Below are 17,184 nucleotides of genomic sequence, written 5' to 3'. Positions count from 1 at the left end.
AATTGCGTAAATTATGATCTTGTTTTTATTAATCTTTCTTAAATGTATGTAAAACTTGTATTTATTACACTGCTAAATATTAGAAGTGTTTTGGTCTTTATTTAGGAGTTCGGTGATGTTTTTATGACAACAAATATGCCATTAGGGACTTACCTCTTATTTATATCAGTTAGCCTATGGTAAAATTAGTTTCCCTTAAAGTCACAGTTTCCAAGAATCTATGCATGACATTAAATGAGGACTCACTGTGCATAGCTTGAAGTTTCACAAGACTTAAAACACAAGCTGCCTTTGGCCCTGCCCCACCTCACCACCGATTCCAGGTAAGAATCTTTACGGGTTCCTACCTTTGTGGCTGTAGCCTTTCATTTTTGCCTCCAAATATAGAATAGGATGCATTGTCTGTGATTGTTTGCTTTGATATTTCACATGTAAATGTTATTGAAGTAATTCCTGCCTGCATACCCACACTGTATTCACAGCTCGCCCGACCCCCAGGCGGCCTAGGAGAGCAGTTCATCCCTGGCCTGGGACAAGGTTCCTCGCGGCACGGTACCCACAGAGAATGCCTGTTTGTGGCTGCCAGAGGCCTCTCACGTGGAGAGCAAGGAGCAAAAGCCCAGGGGCTGGGTCTCCCCCCTCCTGAGGAAGCTCAGGCTGAGCAGGGCCGCAGCCTGTGACAACCCCGAGACTCAGAGCCGCGAATCAAAGGTGTCCAATAAGTCCTGCTGCTTCTGCAGGGTCCGCTGCCTCCTGCGAGCAACCCCAGTCTCCTCAGACAAAGGCAGCCTGGCCGCATCCCCACTCCCTGCCCCTCAGCGGCAGCAAGACCACCTCGTGCCCGGCCAGCTTTCCCACTCGGAGCAGGGGACAGGCTAAGGTCCCTGCAGCGCTGAGAGCTGGGCAGCCCCCTGTCACGAGGGCATTTGTGAAAGCGGTGGTGGGAACCGGTCACGATGCTCTAGGGGTCCTCTGGCTAAAAAGCCCTGGGGTGGCTTCTGCTCTGAGTGTCTGTGGTTCTGTGCCAGCCTGTACCCTAAGTGCACCAGAGGGTCTGCCCTGAACTCAGGAAACAGGTGGTCATTAGAAACCAGGGCGCTGCCCAGGTGCCCATCCAGACCGGCCCATGCTGGGGGTGGGCACAGAGGTGGAGGACAGTGGTCTCTGGCCTTGGTGAGGGCTCCAGGCCAGCAAGGGTCAGTCGCAGAGGTCAGAGAAGGAAGACAGGGCTGGGTGGCCCTCTGGCACAACTTTCCCCCTGGCAGAAAGGGAACAGAAGCCGGGACAGGGAAGCAGGAGCCGGCAGTCACACAGGGCAGTGGCAGAACAAGGACTAGAGCCAGGGCCTCATCCTCTCAGCTGCCCCCATCTCCTTTTCCTCTGCCCACCCCAGTGCCACATGGCTCCTTGATTGACTCCTACCCTAGGGCAGGCCTGTAGCCCACGGGGCTCACTCCCCGCCCCGGCCAAACCCGTGGGCCCTGCATGACCCAGACACTGGGAGGACGGCGCCGTGGGTTGCAGCTCAGACAACTGTCATCTGCTGGCTCCAGCCTGGCCCCGGTGGTGACTGCTCACTGCTCAGGGGCTGGACACAGCGTCCCAGAAGGTCAAGGAAGCTGGCCATTCCCATCGTGGGGTGACTGAGACGCTCTGGAAGGTGGCTGACCCCTGGGCTTGCATCAGGTCTTCCCAGAGAATGTTCTGGCACCTGATGACTCAGCCGTGGCTGGTAACCCTGGCACTTCACTTTGTGGCCCTCCTGGACTTCTCTCCCTTCTTAGGGTGTCAAATGGGACGGGAGGTAACGACGGCGCTGGCAGGGCTGCTGGCAGGTGGGCGGGTTGGCCCAGCAGGGCCTGAAATGTGGCTCTCCAGGCAGAGTGCTGCCCTCTGCCCCCATGTCCCGACCGCCGCCTCTGGGCAGCCCAGTCTGGCCCCTGCCCCAGAAGCCAGGACCACAGAGTCCTTGTCACGAGTCTGGGCACAGCTGAGTCAGTCAGGGCGTTGAAGTACAGGTGGGGGTTGGCTGACATCTTCTGAACCGCAACAAATCCATCTGTCAAAAGGGCTAGGATGGATAAGGTGCTGTGGACTGTCCCCAAGAGGCTGTGAGGCCCCATGGCAGCCATCCGTGTTCAGGGGGCCAAGGTGGGCAAAGCATGTTGGTTTATTGGACATCAGGGCCCCTGGGTGGGGAGAAGGTTGGGGCTTGGTGTGGGCCTCTAGCGGGGCACAGCACAAAGCTGGTATGGGCAGGGGGTAACCAGGAAGTGACAGACACCGTGGTCGCTGGGCCGGGGGTGTCCTGGAGGCACCGAGAAGCTGAAGCGCTGCAGGAGGCAGGTGAAGAAGAGGAAGAGCTCCATGCGGGCCAGGGGCTCCCCGAGGCACGCCCGGCGGCCTGTGTGTGGGCAAGGGGGGATCAGTGAGCCTGGGTCCTGGGCTCCACCCCCCAAGACTCCCAGGAAGGGGGCAGGGGGTGGGGCAGCCCACAGGCACCTGCTGAGAAGGGCATGAAGGCCTCAGGCTTCACAAAGCGGCCCTGAGAGTCCAGGAAGTGTTCGGGGTGGAAGCGGAAGGGCTTCTCCCAGACCGCCTCGTCCTTCAGCACTGATGACAGGTTGGTGAAGAGTGTTGTCCCCTGGGAAAGAGATGCCTGGCCTGAGTGGGGACTAGGAGCATAGTACGCCCAGACTCCTGCCACCAAAGCATGTGCCACCAATGGGGCACATGCTCTGCCTGGCACTCATCCGAGCCCTATCAAGGACCCTGGGCCTCTGGAGCTTCTCCTAACTCTCTGACCCGGAGGCAGGGCTGAGTCACGCATCCCATGGGCGCCCTCCCCACCACCTACCCCTGCAGAGACAGAACCTCTGGGGAAAGTTCTGCTTTGTCTTCTCCCTGGACTGGGGCTCCGAGCAGTCAGGCCCATCTTGCCCCTGCTCTGCAGCCCACACCCAGGCTGGGCAGGCTCTCCCCGTGGAAGCTAGGACGGGTGACCTGTGTTCCCAGCCTGGCCCAAGCCACAGTCCTACCTTGGGGATGAGGAAGCCCTTCACTTCGATGTCACGGGACGTCATGTGGGGCAAACCCATGGGAATGATGTCCGCGAAGCGCTGCACCTCGTGAATCACAGCAGTCGTGTAGGGCATGTGGGCCTGGTCACCCATTTCTGGTCTCCGCACCTGCCCTATCACTTCGTCAATCTCCTGTTGGACACGGCCTGGACAGACAAGTGTCCCACAAGGGTCAGAACGCGGCAGCTGGACCCTGACCCTCTCCTGAGTCCTGTGCTGGGGGCTGGGCCACCTGAAGAAAAGGTCACTCTTACAGAGCATGGCTCCGGCTGTGCTTGGGTCTCGAGTGTCAGAATGAAGCTCAGGGGCCCCTGCCTGTACCTCTCCTCCCTCGGCCGCCCCACCAGACCGCAGCCGGGCTCACGCTGCACATCCGGGTGCAGGATCATGAGCAGCAGGGCCCAGACCAGCGTGGTCGAGGAGGTCACCATGCCAGCGGAGAATAGCTCAGCCACCACCAGGCGCAGGTTGTCATCATTGAAGCTGCTTTTGGGGTTCCCCTTGGCCTGACCAGACAGAGAGGGTGGGCTCAGGAGGTAGCCCCCAAATGACCCCCCATGCTGCACCTGTCAGCCCTGCTCATACGGTGGTACACCAGCTCCATCCTGCCTGGCCTTGCCTCACTCCTTGGGAAACCCTCAAGCTGCAGCCCCTGTCCTTGTCTCTGTCAGTGGCCCTCACCTTCTCCACCTCAGCCAGGAAGGCGTCAGTCAGGTCTCGGGGTGGCTGGGCTGGGTCCCAGGTCATCCTGTGCTCAGTCACCAGCTCATCCAGCCTGGCCAAGAGACCCCTCTGAGCAGAGAAGACCTTGCCAGCAACCCATGGGATGCGCAGGAGCACGGGGAGAGCCATCACCACCTGTCACAGAACGGGGCTTGGATCCCTCCTGTGCTCTGCATTCACCTGTACCAGTCTCCAGAGTGGACGCACCACCTGCCTGTCCCCACCATTCACCCAGAACTACCCTAATGGGAATCTCCACACTGTCTCCTGGCTCTGGGCTGACACAAGGACAACCCTAAGATGGAAATATCACCGACTTGTTGGCTCCCAATGTGCTCAGAAGGCCAGACTCCATTGCCCTCTCTTGGGTACCACTGTGTCTGGGTGACTTCTCCCATTAGCCTTGTCTGAGATTTCCCACCTGCTCTGTCACCTGCCTCTTGCAGCGGGCTCTCCAGGAATGCCCTTTCCCAGGCCTCTGTGTGCAACCCTCCTCCATGGAGGCCCAGCTGCAGGTGGAGGCACCTGCCTGGAGCTTCCACTGCACAACTCCCGCACCACCTGTCGCCCCTTGCACCTGCATCAGGTAGCCAGATTCTGGCTGATGTTGCTTCTCCACCAATTCCATTAGCCTGAGGAAGCGCTGGTCGTCGTACTCGAAGCGGCGCCCGTAGGTGAGGGACACGATCACGTTGCCCACCGCTTTGTTCAGCAGCGCGTTGGGGCTAAAGGGCTGTGCTGGGGCGGCATGCGGGTCAGGGAGGCTGCTCTTCTCCCGCCCCGGCCCCACCTCCCCGGTCCTCCCCTGCCCCGGTCACTTACCAGCGTGTTCGGCGAAGGCGGCACAGAGGCAGGCGGCCTCCTCGATCACCCACAGCTCCAGCGACTTCTTGCCCAGACCGAAGAAGCGCAGAGTGGACAAGGAGAAGCGCCGCTGCTCGCGCCACGCGGGCCCGTAACGCGCCAAGATGACCCCTGGGGGCGGGGCAGGGGAGGGTGGGCGTGGCCCGAATACTCTGCCCCGCCCACTGTCCCTCTTCCTCTCCGAGGGGCTGTGGCCCCGCCCACTCTGACCCTGCCTCCCGGGGTCTCGCTCTTGCTTCTCCACTTTGGTCGCCTGCTCTCTGTCCCCTGGTCGGGGAGGCCTCGGCCCCAGCTGTGCCCTGCGCGCCCTGACCACGGTTTCACCCGGGGAGGCCGCACCTGCCCCGCCCGCCCACACCGAGTGCGACGCCCCCACGTGGCCCCCGTGAGTCCCCACTCCGGTCCGCCCTGCCTCACGGTCTCCTAGGCGCCTCGTGGGGCTCCGCCCCCTCTGGGTAAGTCCCGCCCCTCTGCGCCCACAGGGCCCGCACCCACGCGCAGGCTGTTCCCTCACCCTCCGCCCCCAAACCCACCCGCTGGCCTTTCTCTGCGTCCCTGGTCCACGGTCAGGAGCCGCCCAGGGCGATCTCTGGGACCTGCTCACTGGATTCGTTCCTGCCGCGACAGTCCCCACGGTCACTTGCCTTCCGCGTGTGGCCTGTAGCCTAGGTGCTCATAAAAGGGCGAAGGCGGCCGGTCGGCAGTGTCCTCGTTGTGCTTCACCAGCGCCTCGCGCACGGCCTCCAGCCCGTTGAGCACGACCGCCGGCGTCCAGGCCAGCTGCAGGCTGTACACGTCCCCGAAGCGGCGCCGCAGCTGTAGGACGAGGGTGGGGCGTCCATGAAGCCAGGGTCCCTGGCTGCTGGTTCGGGGCTCACCATACGCCTTGTGAGAACCTGGGGCCTGTGGTAGCCCACCAATTCAAGGACAAAATGTGCACTCCAGATCCTGGGGGTCCCAGTCTCTACATTTGAGAAGCTCAGTTTGCATCCAACAACTTAGCTATGTCTGACCTGAAAGAATGACCGAAATTGACAGTAGGCCCATTATCATCCCATTTTACAGATCAGGAAACTGAGGGTTAAGGAGGTGAGCTTGAGGCCCATGGACCAACAGCAACAAAACATTTCAACTGGGTCCCTGCACCTCTCTCCACCCCAGTTTTCTTATTTAAATGGTGCCTAGGACACTGACCTCCCTCCCATTCCCCAGAACTTTCCTTCTATTTCATCAGAAGGGACTTGGGGCTTCCCTTTTCTGTGCTGTCCAACGGGCTTGCAAACCTACTGCCCAGTCCCGCCTAAATTCTAGGCCTTTGCCCTCCCCGACCTTTTCCTTTGGAAAATCCAGACTGTCCCTCAGGCCCTGCACAAATGCCCTCCCCAGGGAGACCCTCACACCTGCTTCCTCTCTGGGCCCAGCTCCTTATGCAGACTGTGTCTTACCCACCACGTCTCCTGCTGGGGGTGGGGTGCCAAGGCCCCTGCACCGTTCCACCACCACCTCCCTCACCTGGCTAAAGCAGTAGGGTACGTCCTGGAAGTCCACCTGCAGCAGGTTGCCCAGCCCCGGCAGTGACATGGGGCCTGGCGGGTAGCGTGCAGCCCAGCGTGGGCGCCGGTGCATGAGGTCCACCAGGAGCAGGAAGATGGCCACGGCCAAACCCAGGGGTGCCAGCAGGTCCCCTGTCATCAATCCCATGGCTGCCTGTCCACTGGACTCCTCCAGTAACTCCTGTCACTCCAGCAGTCCACGCTCCTAGGCCCAGGCAGGAGCCTCCTGGCACACCCTGAGTGCCCAAACAGTCTGTGCTGTTTCCTTATGAAGGCAGGTGACGCTGGACTTTGCCCTGTGCTGTGAGCCAACTCGTTGTGTTGACTGTGCTGCCACAGGGTCCAGGGCCAGGGCAGGGCAGGGTAGCTGCGAGGATGGATCCAGAGGTCCTTGTGGCTGCTCCCGTCCCCAGGTGCTTACCCAAGGGCAGGGGCTGGAGCAGGTCGGGCAGGAGGAGCAGCCCCCCTTCCCCACCTCCAACTCCCCAGCTCTGCACGGGCTCCTGGGAGAGCCCTGGTCTGACTGGACCTTGCCACCCACCTCTCCCCATCGTGTGCTCATGAGCTCCCCCCACAACCTGTCCTTGTCCTTAGCCCACCTCACCTGCCTGTTTCTGAGAGGCCTCCACCCCCTTGCCTGTCATCTGCACCTGCCTTGGGCTTAGAGAGGTGTGATGTTCAGAGGGACCAAGGGGCGAGTGCCTTTACTCCACGCTGCACACGCACACGCACATGCACAGACACCCGGATCACACACTCTGTTACTCGTCCGGATACTTACCCACGTGCTCACACACAGGCACACACATTTACACACTCAAAACCATGCACACTCAGACAATACATGAGCACCAACTCACATTCAAGGCACATGTATTCACACACACACACACGCACACACACACACACATGTGCAGCCCCAGCACACAGTGTCCCGCCTCTCAGTTTTCTGGGGGGGGGACCTCTGCCATCTGGAGGTTGCTGTCAGGAAGTCTCAGGGCTGTCACCCGGCTATGCTGCGGCTGAGACCCCTGTGCTCTGGCCTTGCTGGGCCAAGTATGAATTTGGCCGTCGGGAGGCAACATGGTTGTCCTCAGAGCTCCCCAGTCACCCTGACAGGCCAGCTGGCTGAGTCGGGATTACACAGGATCCCACAGTTACCGGATCCCAGTTACTTCCTGTGGCATGCTGTCCTCCACTGCTTTCTGGCCCCTACGGTTCTGATTACCAATCTGATGTTCATGTTATTGACAATGTTTGCTCGTGAGGCGCTGCTGCTTTAATGCTGCTTTCAGACTTCTCTGTCCTTTGACAGCTTATGGCGTGTGTCAGTGTAGATCGCTTTGACTTTATCCTCCTTGGATTTGAGCTCCTTGGATGTATAGATTAATGTCTTCCTCAATTTGAACAAGTTTTCAGCCATTATTTCTTCAAATGTTCCTTCCAGTTCCTCACGTCTCCCTTCCTTCCTGGCACTCACATTGTGTGTGTTGGTATGTTTGATAGTGTCTCGCCGCTGTGTCTGTCCATGGTCCTTAATTCTTGTTTCTGTTCCCAAGAAGGGACAATCTAAGTAGACCCATTTCCATATCCACTGATTCTTTCTTCTTCTTTTTTTTTCTTGAGGGAGTCTTGCTCTGTCACCCTGGGGTCACCATAGCAATCTCAAACTCCTGGCCTCTAGTAATCTTCATGCCTAAACCTTAAAGTAGCTGGGACTACAGGATCGCACCAGAAATCCGGGCTAATTTTTTCCTTTTAGGTATAGACGGGGTCTCCATCTTCTCAGGATGGTCTCAAACTCCAAACCTGAAGTGATCCTCCCACCTTGGCCTCCGAGGGTGCTAGAATTACACACGTATTCCCTGTACTGGGTCTCTGTGAACAGATTTAAATGAGCTGATTTAAGGTCTTTGTCTAGTAATTTTACCATTTGGGATGGTTTCGACTGATTAGTTTTTCCCTTGTGTATGGGCCACACTTTCTTGTTCCTTTGAAACTCTCAAAACATTTCTTTTTGATTTCTTTGTGTTTTTTTTTGTTTGTTTTTTGTTTTGTTTTTTTTTTGAGACAGAGTCTTACTTTGTTGCCCAGGCTAGAGTGAATGCCATGGCGTCAGCCTAGCTAACAGCAAACTCAAACTCCTGGGCTCAAGCAATCCTACTGCCTCAGCCTCCTGAGTAGGTGGGACTACAGGCATGTGCCACCATGGCGAGCTAATTTTTTCTATATATATTAGTTGGCCAATTAATTCCTTTCTATAGCATAGAAAGAAAAAAATTTTTCTATATATATTAGTTGGCCAATTAATTTCTTTCTTTTTATAGCAGAGACGGAGTCTCACTCTTGCTCAGGCTGGTTTCGAACTCCTGACTTCTAGCAATCTGCCCACTTAGGCCTCCTAGAGTGCTAGGATTACAGGTATGCCACCGCGCCCTGCCAAGACATTTTGTTAACAAGTAGACATTCCAAATACTCGAACATGGAACCTCTGCAGTCACTCTCTTCCCTGACAAGGGTAGTTGTTGTTTTCTGGTGGTAGCCGTGTCATTGCTTGGTGACTTTTCTGAATAATTCTGTAATGCCTGCATTCCTTGTTAGCTGTGGCCACTGAAGTGTGTACTCAGTGGTCAGCAATGCCCTGTCCGAGATTTCCTGGGATGGCTGAACCCTAAACCTCCCATCTTGGCCGCGGGGCTGTGTCTGTGGGGTCACGCTGGCAGCCCCCAGCCAGGCCGTTCACAATGTTCCCTTCGCCTTTACCTCCTGTTGGCGCAGGCGCTCAGGCTCAGCCAGAGGTGAGTGCTTCAGCGCCCGGGTCTTCCTGATCACGCGCACAGCTGCATGCCACCTTCCGAAGGTATGTGGCCTCCTACGGTCCCAGGAAGGGGACAGAGCTTCTCAAAGCGCCTATGGACACCTCATGCCCCAGTTTCTTCTTTCAGGGCTTTGGGTTTGTGTACTGTTTGCCCCAACTGGTATCCATTGCCTCAGGTGGCTCCAGGTTTCATCCATGGCCCTGATTTTTTTTTTTTTTTTTTTTTTTTAGACACAGTCTTGCTTTGTTGCCCAGACTAGAGTGAGTAGTGTGGCATCAGCCTGGCTCACAGCAACCTCAATCTTCTGGGCTCAAGCGATCCTCCTGCCTCAACCTCCCGAGTAGCTGGGACCTCAGGCATGCACCACCATGCCCAGGCAATTTTTTTCTATGTATTTTTAGTTGGTTAATTAATTTCTTTCTATTTTTAGTAGAGACGGGGTCTCTCTCAGGCTCATTTTGAACTCCTGACCTTGAGCAGTCCAACTGCCTCGGCCTCCCAGAATGCTAGGATTACAGGCGTGAGCCACCTCGCCCGGCCTATGGCCCTGATTTACTGTCACTGAACTCTCTTGAGGAACGTGCTCAGGACAAATACAGACATCCCTGCAAGTGGCATCCTCCCGGGAACTTGCAGACAGGTGAAACAGGGACAATTCTTGGCAATGAGGCTTTGAAAATGCTCCCGCCCCAGGGGCTCCCTCTGCCTGCTGCCAGGCATCACCTGGAAGGCGGGCTGTCCTTTGTCATGGCCATCTCTCACTTGCACACTGGGAGACATGAAAAGACCAAGTGAAAATACCCCAGAGGCTGCTGTTCTTTCTGAGACACAGCCATGTTTCTTGGATAAGCACTCATGTGCGTTGAGATTTGGTTACTTTCTGGAGTCCTGCAAGGGGAGTTTGAAGATTTTTTCCTTTTCTTGTGGCTCCAGTGGATGGTTACTTGTTGGAGACGTGCCATTTTCAGACCTCACTGCCCGTCTGAGAAGTGTTGGTGAGACCCACAATGTTTGAAAATGTCGTGATCCACACATGACTAATAGTTTGGCTGGGTATTGAATTCTACATTCATGTAATTTTTCCTGTGGAAGTTTGAAGACATTTTTCTTTCTTTCTTTCTTTTTTTTTTTTATAGACAGTGTCTCATTCTTTTGCCCTGGCTTAGAGTGCTGTGGCGTCAGCATAGCTCACAGCAACCTCAAACTCCTGGGCTCCAGCAATCCTCCTGCCTCAGGCTCCGGAGTAGCTGGGACTATAGGCACACACATTTGTGCTGGGGTAATTTTTTCTATTTTATGTTGTTTGGCTAATTTCATTCTATTTATAGTATAGACGGCAGTTGGCTCTTGCTCAGGCTGGTCTGGAACTGCTGAGCTCAAGCAATCTTCCCGCCTTGGCCTCCCAGAGTGCTAGGATTACAGGTGTGAGCCACCAAGCTGGGCCCTTAGACGTTTTTAATCATGTCACCCTTTAGGGGCCGCTGTTGGGAAGTTTGATGCTACTTGAATTTTTCAAACTGACACTTCTTGCTTCTATAAACCCTGGAATGCTTGTTAGGGGCACACTGCAAAAGCAAGAGACAGCCCCGCTCATCATTCAGGGTGGCTGCCAGCACTTATGACGCCATCCACACACCAAGGGGAAATGCACAGCTTTCTTCCTTCGTCATGAGTGCACAAGGGGACAGCAGGCCAGAGGCCCGGCAGGTCCCAGACAGCCTGAGAGAGAAGGGAAGGGAGACTGGCCTGGGTGTTACTGTGTTGTCCTGCAGCTGCATGGGGCTGGTTGCTCAGGCAGGCAGGGCCTTGGAGGTCTGCATGTCTGGCTAGGGCCTGTGAGAGAGCCCCACGGATAATTCTCAGCTTGTCCCGATGTCGGGGACAAGGCAAGAAGGAAGGAAAATGTCTAACAGCCATCAACACTCAGGCCTAAGATGAAGAAGCCAGGATCAATACAGGGGGACGAAAGCCAGGCAGTGGGACGCCTTGACATTCCCATGAGCCTCCTGGGGTTGAAGGAAGCCTGGTCACTCCCTGGGCTGCCTGCATACCTGCGCCCTGTCATCACAGCTCGCCCGACCCCCAGGCGGCCTAGGAGAGCAGTTCATCCCGGGCCTGGGACAAGGTTCCTCGCGGCACGGTACCCACAGAGAATGCCTGTTTGTGGCTGCCAGAGGCCTCTCACGTGGAGAGCAAGGAGCTAAAGCCCAGGGGCTGGGTCCCCCACTCCTGAGGAAGCTCAGGCTGAGCAGGGCCCCAGCCTGTGACAACCCCGAGATTCAGAGCCACGAATCAAAGGTGTCCAATAAGTCCTGCTGCTTCTGCAGGGTCCGCTGCCTCCTGCGAGCAACCCTAGTCTCCTCAGACAAAGGCAGCCTGGCCGCATCCCCACTCCCTGCCCCTCAGCGGCAGCAAGACCACCTCGTGCCCGGCCAGCTTTCCCACTCGGAGCAAGGGACAGGCTAAGGTCCCTGCAGCGCTGTGAGCTGGGCAGCCCCCTGTCACGAGGGCATTTGTGAAAGCGGTGGTGGGAACCCGTCACGATGCTCTAGGGGTCCTCTGGCTAAAGAAGCCCTGGGGTGGCTTCTGCTCTGAGTGTCTGTGGTTCTGTGCCAGCCTGTACCCTAAGTGCCCCAGAGGGTCTGCCCCGAACTCAGGAAACAGGTGGTCATTAGAAACCAGGGCGCTGCCCAGGTGCCCATGTAGACCGGCCCATGCTGGGGGTGGGCACAGAGGTGGAGGACAGCGGTCTCTGGCCTTGGTGAGGGCTCCAGGCCAGCAAGGGTCAGTTGCAGAGGTCAGCGAAGGAAGACAGGGCTGGGTGGCCCTCTGGCACAACTTTCCCCCTGGCAGAAAGGGAACAGAAGCCGGGACAGGGAAGCAGGAGCTGGCAGTCACACAGGGCAGTGGCAGAACAAGGACTAGAGCCAGGGCCTCATCCTCTCAGCTGCCCCCATCTCCTTCTCCTCTGCCCACCTCAGTGCCAATTGGCTTCTTGACTGACTCCTACCCCTAGAGCGGGCCTGTAGCCCACGGGGCTCACTCCCCGCCCCGGCCAAACCCGTGGGCCCTGCATGACCCAGACACTGGGTGGACGGCGCCGTGGGTTGCAGCTCAGACAACTGTCATCTGCTGGCTCCAGCCTGGCCCCGGTGGTGACTGCTCACTGCTCAGGGCTTGGACACAGCGTCTCTGAGGGTCAAGGAAGCTGGCCATTCCCATTGTGGGGTGACTGAGACGCTCTGGAAGGTGGCTGACCCTGGGCTTGCATCAGGTCTTCCCAGAGAATGTTCTGGCACCTGATGACTCAGCCGTGGCTGGTAACCCTGGCACTTCACTTTGTGGCCCTCCTGGACTTCTCTCCCTTCTTGGGGTATCAAATGTGAAGGGAGGTAACGGGACGGTGCTGGCAGGGCTGCTGGCAGGTGGGCGGGTTGGCCCAGCAGGGTCTGAAATGTGGCTCTCTAGGTAGAGTGCTGCCCTCTGCCCCCATGTCCCGACCGCCGCCTCTGGGCAGCCTAGTCTGGCCCCTGCCCTTGAAGGCAGGACCACAGAGTCCTTGTCACCAGTCTGGGCACAGCTGAGTCAGTCAGGGCGTTGGGGTACAGGTGGGGGTTGGCTGACATCTTCTGAACCGCAACAAATCCATCTGTCAAATGGGGCCAGGATGGATAAGGTGGGGTGGGCTGTCCCCAAGAGGCTGTGAGGCCCCATGGCAGCCATCCGTGTTCAGGGGGCCAAGGTGGGCAAAGCACGTTGGTTTATTGGACATCAGGGCCCCTGGGTGGGGAGAAGGTTGGGGCTTGGTGTGGGCCTCTAGCGGGGCACAGCACAAAGCTGGTATGGGCAGGGGGTAACCAGGAAGTGACAGACACCGTGGTCGCTGGGCCGGGGGTGTCCTGGAGGCACCGAGAAGCTGAAGCGCTGCAGGAGGCAGGTGAAGAAGAGGAAGAGCTCCATGCGGGCCAGGGGCTCCCCGAGGCACGCCCGGCGGCCTGTGTGTGGGCAAGGGGGGATCAGTGAGCCTGGGTCCTGGGCTCCACCCTCCCAAGACTCCCAGGAAGGGGGCAGGGGGTGGGGCAGCCCACAGGCACCTGCTGAGAAGGGCATGAAGGCCTCGGGCTTCACAAAGCGGCCCTGAGAGTCCAGGAAGTGTTCGGGGTGGAAGCGGAAGGGCTTCTCCCAGACCGCCTCGTCCTTCAGCACTGATGACAGGTTGGTGAAGAGTGTTGTCCCCTGGGAAAGAGATGCCTAGCCTGAGTGGTGACTGGGAGCATAGTATCCCCGGACTCCTGCCACCAAAGCATGTGCCACCAATGGGGCACATGCTCTGCCTGGCACTCATCCCAGCACTATCAAGGACCCTGGGCCTCTGGAGCTTCTCCTAACTCTCTGACCCGGAGGCAGGGCTGAGTCACGCATCCCATGGGCGCCCTCCCCACCACCTACCCCTGCAGAGACAGAACCTCTGGGGAAAGTTCTGCTTTGTTTTCTCCCTGGACTGGGGCTCCGAGCAGTCAGGCCCACCCTGCTCCTGTCTGCAGCCCACACCCAGGCTGGGCAGGCTCTCCCCGTGGAAGCTAGGACGGGTGACCTGTGTTCCCAGCCTGGCCCAAGCCACAGTCCTACCTTGGGGATGAGGAAGCCCTTCACTTCGATGTCACGGGACGTCATGTGGGGCACCCCCAGGGGGATGATGTCCGCGAAGCGCTGCACCTCGTGAATCACAGCAGTCGTGTAGGGCATGTGGGCCTGGTCACCCATTTCTGGTCTCCGCACCTGCCCTATCACTTCGTCAATCTCCTGTTGGACACGGCCTGGACAGACAAGTGTCCCACAAGGGTCAGAACGCGGCAGCTGGACCCTGACTCTCTCCTGAGTCCTGTACTGGGGGCTGGGCCACCTGAGAAGAAGGTCACTCTTACAGAGCGTGGCTCCGGCTGTGCTTGGGTCTCGAGTGTCAGAATGAAGCTCAGGGGCCCCTGCCTGTACCTCTCCTCCCTCGGCCGCCCCACCAGACCGCAGCCGGGCTCACGCTGCACATCCGGGTGCAGGATCATGAGCAGCAGGGCCCAGGCCAGTGTGGTCGAGGAGGTCTCCATCCCAGCGGAGAACAGGTCAGACACCACCAGGCGCAGGTTATCATCGTTGAAGCTGCTCTCGGGGTTCCCCTTGGCCTGACCGGGCAGAGAGGGTGGGGTCAGGGGGCAGAGGAGGAAGCCCCCAAATGACCCTCCATGCTGCACCTGTCAGCCCTGCTGCTAGGGTGGTGCACCAGCTCCATCCTGCCTGGCCTCGCCTTACTCCTTAGGGATCCCAGTAGCCGCAGCCCTTGTCCTTGTCTCTGTCAGTGGCCCTCACCTTCTCCACCTCGGCCAGGAAGGCATCAGTCAGGTCTCGGGGTGGCTGGGCCGGGTCCCGTGTCATCCTGTGCTCGGTCACCAGCTCATCCAGCAGGGCCATGAAAGCCTTCTGGGCAGAGATCACCTTGCCAGCCAGCCATGGGATGCGCAGGAGCACTGGGAGAGCCATCACCACCTGTGCCAGTCACACAACGGGGTCTGGGTCCCTCCTGTGCTCAGCATTCACTCGCACCAGTCTCCAAACCCAAAAGGATGCACCACCTGCCTGTCCCCAACATTGTCCTGGTCCCTCCCCACATGGGAGTCTCCACACTGTCTCCTGGCCCTGGGCTGACACAAGGACACCCTAAGATGGAAATCTCATGGGCTTGTTGGTTCCCGATATTTCCTGGAAGCCCGGCCTCCTTTGCCCTCTCTGGTGTCCCACCACCCTGGGTACACCTCTCCTATTAGCCTTGTCTGAGATTTCCTGCCTCCTCCCTGCTCTGTCTCTTGCAGTGGGCTCTCCAGGAATGCCCTTTCCCTGGCCTCTGTGTGCAACCATCCTCCATGGAGGCTCAGCTGCAGGTGGAGGCACCTGCAGGGAGCTAGCTCTGCACAGACTCCCGCTGCCCCTATCGACCCCACACACACCTGCATCAGGTAGCCAGAGTTCTGCTGACTTCGCTCCGTCACCAATTCCATTAGCCTGAGGAAGCGCTGGTCGTCGTACTCGAAGCGGCGCCCGTAGGTGAGGGACGCGATCACGTTGCCCACCGCTTTGTTCAGCAGCGCGTTGGGGCTAAAGGGCTGTGCTGGGGCGGCATGCGGGTCAGGGAGGCTGCTCTTCTCCGGCCGGCCCCACCTCCCGGGTCGTCCCCTGCCCCTGCCCCGGTCACTTACCAGCGTGTTCGGCGAAGGCGGCACAGAGGCAGGCGGCCTCCTCGATCACCCACAGCTCCAGCGACTTCTTGCCCAGACCGAAGAAGCGCAGAGTGGACAAGGAGAAGCGCCGCTGCTCGCGCCACGCGGGCCCGTAACGCGCCATGATCACCCCTGGGGGCGGGGCAGGGGAGGGTGGGCGTGGCCCGGAATGCTTGTCCCGCCCACTTTCCCATTTCCGCTCCCAGGGGCTTTGGCCCCGCCCACCTTGACCCTGACTCTGGGGTCCGGCTCCTGCTTCTCCACTTTGGTCGCCCGCTGTGGCTTCCCTGGGTCGGGGAGGCCTGGGGCCCAGCTGTGCCCTGCGCGCCATGACCACGGTTCCTTCCAGGGAGGCCGCACCTGCCCCGCCCGCCCACACCGGGTGCGACGCCCCCGCGTGGCCGCCGTGAGTCGCCCCTCTGGCCCACCCCCCCCAGGGTCTCCCCCCCCACGCAGGCTGTTCCCTGCCCTGCTCTCTCCAACCACCCACTGGCCTTCTCTCCGTGCCTAGTCCACGGTCTGGTCCCCACTCGCCCAGATCGGTATCTGGGAAGTGCTCGTTTGCCCCGTTCTCGCAGCGCAGTGGCTGTGCTCACTTGCCTTCCGCGTGTGGCCTGTGGCCCAGGTGCTGAGAGACGGACGAAGGCGGCCGGTCGGCAGTGTCCTCGTTGTGCTTCACCAGGGCCTCGCGCACGGCCTCCAGCCCGTTGAGCACGACCGCCGGCTTGGAGGCCAGCTGCAGGCTGTACACGTCCCCGAAGCGGCGCCGCAGCTGTAGGACGAGGGTGGGGCGTCCATGAAGCCAGGGTCCCTGGCTGCTGGTTCGGGGCTCACCATAACGCCTTGTGAGAACCTGGGGCCTGTGGCAGCCCACCAATTCAAGTACAAAATGTGCACTCCAGATCCTAGGGGTCCCAGTCTCTACATTTGAGGAGCTCAGTTTGCATCCAACAACCCAGGTATGTATCATCTAGCAAGAATCACCGAAATTGACAGTAGCCCATTATCATCCCATTTTACAGATGAGGAAACTAAGGGTTAAGGAGGTGAGCTTGAGGCCCAGGGACCAACAACAATAAAACATTTGAACCGGGTCCCTGCACCTCTCTCCACCCCAGTTTTCTCATTTACATGGTGCTTAGGACCCTGACCTCCCTCCCATTCCCCAGAACGTTCCCTCTGTTTCATCAGAAGGGACTTGGGGCTTCCACAGATTCTGTGCTGTCCAACGGTCTTAAAAACCCATTTCCCAGTCCTGCTTCACCTCCAGGCCTTTGCTCTCCCAGACCTTTTCTTTTGGAAATTCCAGACTGTCCCTCAGGCCCTGCACAAATGCTCTCCCCAGGGAGACCCTCACATCTGCTTCCTCTTCTGGGCCCAGCTCCTAATCCAGACTGTGTTTTACCCACCAAGCATGTCTCCTGCTGGGGGATGACCAGGCCCCTGCTGTGTTCCAACACCACCTCCCTCACCTTGCCAAAGGAATGGGATATGTCCTGGAAGTCCACCTGCAGCGCGTTGCCCAGCCCCGGCAGTGACATGGGGCCTGGCGGGTAGCGTGCAGCCCAGCGTGGGCGCCGGTGCATGAGGTCCACCAAGAGTAGGAAGATGACCACGGCCAAAGCCAAGGGTGTCAGCAGGTCCCCCGTCAGCAGCCCCATGGCTGCCTGTCCACTGGACTCCTCCAGTAACTCCTGTCACCCCAGCAGTCCACGCTCCTAGGCCCAGGCAGGAGCCTCCTGGCACACCCTGAGTGCCCAAGCAGTCTGTGCTGTTTCCTTATGAAGGCAGGTGACGCTGGACTTTGCCCTGTGCTGTGAGCCAACTCGTTGTGTTGACTGTGCTGCCACAGGGTCCAGGGCCAGGGCAGGGCAGGGTA

At 58.6% G+C, this 17,184-nt stretch overlaps 2 protein-coding genes across 3 annotated transcripts; both read right to left on the bottom strand.

Moving 5' to 3' along the window:
- Positions 1-2,147: 2,147 nt before the first annotated feature.
- On the bottom strand, positions 2,148-6,480 carry LOC142861015 (cytochrome P450 2D17-like). Of its 2 annotated transcripts, XM_076006947.1 has the most exons (9): positions 6,180-6,480; positions 5,312-5,483; positions 4,626-4,778; positions 4,381-4,541; positions 3,762-3,938; positions 3,445-3,586; positions 3,039-3,226; positions 2,503-2,644; positions 2,148-2,404 (listed from the first exon to the last, which is right to left on the bottom strand). In XM_076006947.1, the coding sequence occupies exons 1-9, from the start codon at positions 6,366-6,368 to the stop codon at positions 2,226-2,228; spliced, it is 1,503 nt and encodes a 500-aa protein (XP_075863062.1). In that variant the 5' UTR covers positions 6,369-6,480; the 3' UTR covers positions 2,148-2,225. The 2 variants fall into 2 exon arrangements, with proteins under 2 accessions (XP_075863062.1, XP_075863063.1); XM_076006948.1 differs by lacking the exon at positions 3,762-3,938.
- Positions 6,481-12,782: 6,302 nt separating this feature from the next.
- CYP2D93 (cytochrome P450 family 2 subfamily D member 93) lies at positions 12,783-17,092 on the bottom strand. The gene is made up of 9 exons (XM_020287808.2): positions 16,778-17,092; positions 15,906-16,077; positions 15,285-15,437; positions 15,036-15,196; positions 14,401-14,577; positions 14,075-14,216; positions 13,669-13,856; positions 13,134-13,275; positions 12,783-13,034 (listed from the first exon to the last, which is right to left on the bottom strand). Exons 1-9 carry the CDS (start codon positions 16,964-16,966, stop codon positions 12,856-12,858), a joined length of 1,503 nt encoding a protein of 500 aa, XP_020143397.2. The 5' UTR covers positions 16,967-17,092; the 3' UTR covers positions 12,783-12,855.
- Positions 17,093-17,184: the final 92 nt, after the last annotated feature.

This window comes from Microcebus murinus, chromosome 10, assembly GCF_040939455.1.
Source record: "Microcebus murinus isolate Inina chromosome 10, M.murinus_Inina_mat1.0, whole genome shotgun sequence".
Lineage (NCBI taxonomy): Eukaryota > Metazoa > Chordata > Mammalia > Primates > Cheirogaleidae > Microcebus > Microcebus murinus.
This window is presented reverse-complemented; position numbering and strand designations above follow the sequence as displayed.